Source organism: Micropterus dolomieu, linkage group LG18 (genome assembly GCF_021292245.1).
Source record: "Micropterus dolomieu isolate WLL.071019.BEF.003 ecotype Adirondacks linkage group LG18, ASM2129224v1, whole genome shotgun sequence".
Lineage (NCBI taxonomy): Eukaryota > Metazoa > Chordata > Actinopteri > Centrarchiformes > Centrarchidae > Micropterus > Micropterus dolomieu.
The window spans coordinates 585,725-592,883 of record NC_060167.1 but is presented as its reverse complement, the minus strand read 5'-3'; the positions used below and the strand labels follow the sequence as shown (position 1 = coordinate 592,883).

The following is a 7,159-nucleotide window of genomic DNA, read 5'->3' as shown; positions in this document are numbered from 1 at the left end:
GGTACAGACGTCAGCTGCAGGGGATCGCTCAGTGAGAGCGGACACAATAATGTGAACACTGGTGCAGGTTAGTGCAGTCCACAGCAATCAAACCTGCGACCAGCTGCACCACCCAGACCTTCCTGCACTTCCTCCACTTTGTAACGCAGCGTTGTTCGACTGCTCCTATTTGTTTATGGAAGATTTGTATATTTTAATGCGAGTCTTTCATGGGTTTATGTTTTTACATGTATGTGAGCCCCTAAGAGCTGTTTAGCTCTCTAAAGTCATTTTCTTACTAAACTAAAACTGTTGAACGAAACAGACCGATTATACTGATCAGTAATAAATAATAAATATTTTATGTTCCTAAAACAACGAAACATTTTCCACATCTGCAGAGTCCGTCCAGATTTCACTTCGTTTACTGGAGCTGCTTTTATTTGTTCCATCATCAGGTATAATGATTTCACCTTTTCAGTTTGTTGCACTGATAAATCGCTGGATCAATCCCAGCAGGGAGTTTTACAGAAGAGATTTCCTTCATGACGAGCGGGTCAGTAACATCGACCATCAGCAGCACATGAGACCTCAGTTAAAAGATCCACGCTTAACATCTCTGCAGACATCAGCTGTGTTCTGAAGGTGTTCACTATCGTTAACCGGTTCACTAAAAACACGGAGCCGTGCTGGAATGTTCATTTACTCATGTACTCAAATACAAACATCTCTAAACGGTACTACAGCCGAGTGCTGAGCTGGAGTCTCCTCATCTCCACGTGTTCACCAACACGATCATTTGAATTTGCAACGCCAGTGAAACAGCGCAGGGAGGAAACAGACCGGTGCACGGAGAGCAAGCTCACACCGAACGCCCAAAAGAACTCGCACCGTCAGGGGACAGGAAGTGGAGAGGCTTTAATGAGCGAGCTCCTCCGTCCTGGTTGACTCAACAGCAGCTCGACTTCTTACGGACGCTGGAAAAGAACTCTGGTCTGCTCAGATCCACTGAAGGCTTTGAACAGACTGACTGAATCTTCTCTGCGGGGCACCTTCAGGACCCAACACCTGTCCACACCTGTCCTCTGAGTCGCCCTGTGGGAGGAGCTCCAGAGTGAAGGACAGCTGTAACACTGCAGCACCGCCTCCACCCTCTGTAAATGATCTTTTATATATTTAACGTTCAGGATGACGGCACTGAAGTCCTTTCCGTCCTACTGCAGTTACTCCGTTTACCTTAAGTTCAAATGTCCGCTAAAAAACGAGGACACACCCTCACCTGCGGCGGTGTGAGCCTGTTTGACCCACAGGGGCCAGACCGGGGGCCAGCTGGTGGTTTAGTGCCACCAGTTTAACGGAAACTAGGAGCTGATTTAAGAAAAAGCAGAACCACATTTCATTTCAGCAACAAAGTCGGCAGCTTCATCAGTTTAGAGTCAGAATGTGTTTTATAAAACTTAATATTCAGTCAGCAGATCAAAGATATGACTTACACATGTTCTGGGGTCCTCTCCTCCAGGCTCCAGCTCCTGGAGGCCCCCCACCTCCCCAGACCCTGAAGTGACCATCAGCCCCCCCCACCACAGCAGATAAACAGGGTGCACGCAGGTCCACAGGAGGTCAGAGGACCGGACCTCCACGCTCACCAACACTCGCTCAGGTGATTCTGACTACGAGTCGACCTGCTTTCAGGCTGGACCAATCAGAGCAGAGCAGGACGACACGGCCACACCCACAGGAGGGGCAGAGCACGTCTCTATGGAAACAGGTCAGCATCAAACCCGGACCCTCAGAACCCAAAAACACTCTCATACGAAGTACTACTTCCATCTAAAGACAGAAAACACGATTTTACTCACCTAAAAATCTAAATTATATATTAGTGACAATATTTTTATTATTATTATTATTATTATTATTATTATTATTATTAAATGTTTGTCTGGATTAATAAAGTTCTCCAGGAAAAAACAAAAGTATTTTGTTGTAATTCCTTCAGGTGTAGAAATATAAAACTCCTCTCCTGTAGTTGATGTCTTCCAGTGTACAGATGCATGCTGGGACTTTACACTCACACAGACACGTAGGTTGGATTTCTATAAACTTTATTTACAGCAGCCAGCGACACTTTACACAAACAGTTTATACAGGAAAAGACCGAAGGGGCAAGAACGTGATATCAAACACGCACATTACGAAGCACCAGGAAACTAAACATGTGGGTTTTAAAAGAACCCATAGATGTGCCCCGGGGGCCACACCCCGGGGGGGCCACACCCCGGGGGCCACACCCCGGGGCCTTCAGACGACATGGTGCACACTGCGTGAGCTGAGTGAGTGGAGGCGGGACGGCAGCCGTGTGATGTTCTGTGTGGTTCGTGTTTTGGCGTCTCGTCTCGTGCGTGTGGAGCCACGAGGACCAGAAGCCGCTTTGTGGATCCAGATCAAGAAACAAGAGTCAGGTGATCAATGGCTGCGCGTTGGAGCGGCCGATCAATGCTCAGGTCTAACGCGGTGCGTGCGGCTCGTTCGATCACATGACGCGGGTGTAGCTGGTCGCGTCACTAGCAGCAGTAACCCGACGCTCAGCCGACACCAGAGACGGGACCAAACGTGGGCCGGCTGATCGGCGGGCCGGGAGAAGGGACAGCGGGGGGCCCGTTTGGAGGAAACACTGAAGGTGGAGAATTAAGAAGAATGAAAACGCTGAGATAAGAAACAGAAAGAGACTCAGCGTGCTCTTTAAGCTAAAATACAGAATCATCATTTTTACTTCTGAGTCAGATACAAAACACGCAGGAGGGGGCGGGGCTGCACGAGGGCGGCTAGCGTTCACCCTGACCGCACACCGGAAGTCTCCTGAACGTTTAGCAGCTGGTGCTTCTTGAAAGAGGTCCTTCACAGACCACAATCTGTGTTAAATCTGGTTCAGTACAGAAAGACGAGCTGACAAAAGGCTGATATTTAAACGCACACCGGCGAACACGTTGTGTTCCTGGAGGTCCTGGTCCGGAGGGGGGCGGGACTCTTCATTCTCCCTGTGACTGCATCTGTTTACAGAAGGCCTCAAACTGCTGCTGCTCCAGCTCCGTCATCACCTTGTTCAGCGCGTAGATCTGCAAACACAGAACGCAGGCAGGGATTATACACCTGAAAGACCAGGTCCCTCAGAGACCAGGACAGCGTCCAGCAGCAGATCCGGGATCATTAAACACCTCTGCTCTCTGTCGCTGTTTGAGCTCCTGCTGAGCGGACTTCTGTTTGGCTCGGTCTCCTCTCGTCGGGGTGGAGTTCAGCTTCGGCTTGTCTTTACGGCACGCCGGCTCCATGACGACCCGCTGGCTCTGACGGACACAGACACAACAACCCGTCACCTAAAAATATCACAACCCAAAAGACGACCGGCCGGCGAACGAACGCCTTTTTAAAAGAAACGTCAATAAGTTCTGCCGAGTTAAAAACATCCGGTTTGGTGCAGAAAGTAATTAACGAGCCTCACATGACGACAGCTGAACCTCTTTCACTCTTTAATCTTCAGTCTGTGGAACTTTTAGTAATTATCAGAACCACCTTATTAATCCGAGGGAAAATTCTTTGCTCACTTTGCACATCAAAGAAATTTATAAGAGTTATTATGAACAGTTTTTACAGTATTAACAGCAGAGTAATGATTAACAGTAGCAGTGAATAAATAGTAGGAACAGTAAGTGCTGGTACCGTAGGGGACATTTACACCGGGGACGCCGGGGACATGTCCCCACCACTGCTTTTTAAAGCATAATTAGTTAAAAACCTTCTGAAATGCAGCTCGCAGTTAAATAACAAATGAAAAAGCCTTCAGGAAAGTTTATAAGAAAACAGGCAATTAAAATATAGAAGAAACAAAAAAGTAACTTAAGCTTAAAAAACAAGCCGCTGATTCTAAAATGAGCCACAAACTTTAACAAGTTCCTGTCGTCTCCCTGGATCAGGACCGGATCAGGACCGGATCAGGACCGGATCAGGACCAGAGAGGAGACCGGATCAGACAGAGAGGAGACCGGATCAGGACCGGATCAGGACGGAGAGGAGACCGGATCAGGACCGGATCAGGACGGCGGTACAGGAGAAAAGATGAAACTTGTTCTATATCTTTTGAAATGTGACCTGCTGCCTGAACACGAAGAGTCTTCAGGGGGAGGAAGCACAGCCCTACCGGGGGCCCCTAGATGTCCCCAGCGTCCGGACAGGACTCTGCTCGGCACGTGGAGCTACGCGGCCGGTTGTTCTCTAAACGTGTCCTCTGGCAGTTTGTCTTCACCTGAGACCAGCGGCAGCTGTTTGTCAACAACGAGCCACTTACCGGCGGGAAACGGTCAGATCAGCTGATTCACGGGAAACCTCCGGTGGAGCTGCGGCCGATCGAACAGCTGATCGCAGAGTGTCACCGAATAACAGCTCCGCACTGAAGCGTCTGTGGAAAGGTTCCGGTTCCGGTTCCGGTTCTCTTCTTCTCCTTTGAGTTTTAATGGCGGTCGGCATCCTGAAATGTTTCCTTACCGCCTCCTCGTGGATGGAACAGGTTCTGCAGCTCAGAGTCGGTGTCTCTTCTCCTGATGTGTCCAACAATCTGCAGCTTCCAGCTCCATCTTCATCCTCTCTGATCCTGTTTTAACAAAAGATCTTCAGCTTGAACACAGTGACATACAAAACCACCCCCCCCCCCTCCCCATGCACGATACTGAAGTCAGGAGAACAAGACGAGATACTCCAGTGTTATTTAGAAGAAATACTCATCGATGAAAAAGGCTACTTCCTCCCCCAGAAGATTTTGAGCATTAAACTCTTCATTTCCTGCATTCTGAAGATGTTTTCTGCTCTAATTTGTGGTGGAAACGTCTTTATTTACATGAAGGGAAACAAAAGGTGGCCGGTGACAATTCAGAAAATAAAAACTGAACATAACGCAGTGATCGGCAGCTTGTTTTTTTTAGCCTAAGTTACTTTGTTTGGACAAGGCAGATCTGTTTCTTCTGTATTTACATCCAGAGCATGTTTTCCTATTGTGCAAGCACAACTTTCTCATAGAATGAACATTTCTTGTTGCAAGCTAATTCTCAGAAAACTTTTAGCGAATGCTTTCAAACCGTGGTTGTCAGCTCAGCCACCTGGCTGAACGCTGGGAAGACACTGAGCAGGTACTGGTGAATGAGTGAGGTTTATTGCAGCACACGGTGAAACTTACAGGTGAGGTGGTAAGCAGTCCAAAACACAACCGGTGAATAATCCAAAGTAATCCACAAAAAACACAGGAGGCACGAGTAACACCGGAGGCCTGTGGCAGGGAAACCACTAGACTAGAACACATGAACAACAACAACAATGAACTGGCAAGGAGTGAAAGACAGACAACCAGGTGAACAGGTGGTGAACCCACTTAAACAATCAGACAAGCACTGGAAGTACAACATGACAACACACACCAGGAGCAGAAACTACAAACTAAAACAGGAAGTAAAGCATATGGGAACACACAAGGACAGAGTTACCAAAGTAAAACCAGGGCAGGGAACTGGAACCAGGACAACACAAACATGGAGACATGGGACTAAGACTAAGACACAGACAAGGAGAGAACAGACAGGGCACACAAACAAATAGAAACTGGACGCAAGAACCAACCACTCAAAATATGGAACCAGATGACATGGACGAGACGCGTGGACAAAAACCTGACTTCTCCATCGGTCTGGTGCAACACATTTTCTGTCCTTTCTGCTGAAACGATGTTCCCTAAGCCCGACAGAAAAGGCTTAGGGTCCAGTAAAATTTGTTTTGAAATGATCTTCTGGATTATAACTCTTTAATCTTCCTGCGTTGACAACCAGTGAAACGTTTTGATTATAAATCCTCTCTGTATCTCAGCAGCATCTGTCTGAATGCCGTCTCCTTTCAGGGCCGTCGCTGCCAGCTCATCTTCTGTTTCTCTTCCTTTTTTTATTTTAACGGCGGGCCCCTTCTGCGTCCGAGGGCCCGTTACACCTGTTTCTCTGATAGAAGATGCTCCTGCCGGCTCCACAGGTTCAGTCATGTCTTTATGTTCAGAGTCTCCACTCCTACCTGCCCGAGAGCTTCTTCCACGCACGGCCCAACAATCCACAATCAGAATAAGGTTTATTGGCAACAGTACAAAAATAAATATAGAAAAGTTAAAGATATCAAAATGTACAGTATACAAAATAATACAAAAACCTGCAGGACATATAGAGGATATTTACGTCTATGTTTACCTGCAGTACCATCCGCTCAACCTGACGGTGTTTCTTCTTCTTCTGTCTTTACTGACATACAGCGAAGTGAGGAGTGAACTTTACTGTTCAGATGGTGAACAGACAGCAGCAAATTAGCCAGAAAATAATTTAAACCAAAAGGCAGAACTGTAGTCTGAGAATCAGGGCCGCAATCTGAGATTTTATATTTTTATTAAAATGTTGCCTGCATGATAATAAAGGCACAGGCTGAGATATCAGGTTGCTTTGAGTCATATGTGCATGTGTCAGTGTTTCCTGCAGTCTCCACCTGTTGAGACTTTTAGAGATGTGGACCTTAAGACTGAATCACGCCTGCATGTGTGCTGCCTCAGCAGAGACCATCTCACAGGAGAGAAGCTGATCTTCAGGAGAAACAGATCTGAGAGCAGCACAGAATGACTGAGAGCTGCACTCACTTTCATTTGTATATTTTAAAATGTTTTGTGTTCAGTTTCCACCGTAGATTGGTGCACCTTATGGAGTTATGTAAACTGAGGTTCAGGAACAGGACCACGCCTCCCTCTTCCCCCTCACCGATTAAACCACCCGTGTCCCATCACACACACCTGCGAATCCAATCACCACCACATACATAAGATCATCCAAACCCTCTCTCACTGTCTCAGTTCTCTAAACGTTCCCACGCGACGTTAGAACTTCAGCTCCACAGCAATCAACATTGTTGCTTACGTCGCCATGGACGAACTCATCCTCACCACCTCGATGACGAGCTATTCCTCTTCCGATCCGCGGTTCCCGAACCCCGTTCATTGCGTCACCCACTCCTCGACGGCTCGGTCATCGTGACCGCAGTCCTTCACCTCCTCCCACCATTCGGCCGCCCGCTCCTTCCCTCAGAGCCAGGTCGTATTACGCCCGCTCCCCCGTTG

The 7,159-nt window shown here is 47.6% G+C and overlaps 1 protein-coding gene across 5 annotated transcripts; it reads right to left on the bottom strand.

Moving 5' to 3' along the window:
* Positions 1-2,067: 2,067 nt before the first annotated feature.
* On the bottom strand, positions 2,068-5,378 carry LOC123956968 (small vasohibin binding protein). Of its 5 annotated transcripts, none has more exons than XM_046029543.1 (5): positions 5,204-5,342; positions 4,009-4,624; positions 3,919-3,965; positions 3,195-3,323; positions 2,068-3,095 (listed from the first exon to the last, which is right to left on the bottom strand). In XM_046029543.1, exons 4-5 carry the CDS (start codon positions 3,306-3,308, stop codon positions 3,009-3,011), a joined length of 201 nt encoding a protein of 66 aa, XP_045885499.1. In that variant the 5' UTR covers positions 3,309-3,323; positions 3,919-3,965; positions 4,009-4,624; positions 5,204-5,342; the 3' UTR covers positions 2,068-3,008. The 5 variants fall into 5 exon arrangements, 4 of the variants coding, with proteins under 4 accessions (XP_045885499.1, XP_045885500.1, XP_045885501.1 ...); XM_046029544.1 differs by having other exon boundaries at positions 3,919-3,968; positions 4,045-4,624; XR_006821685.1 differs by lacking the exons at positions 3,919-3,965; positions 4,009-4,624 and having other exon boundaries at positions 2,068-2,653; positions 2,954-3,095; positions 5,204-5,378.
* Positions 5,379-7,159: the final 1,781 nt, after the last annotated feature.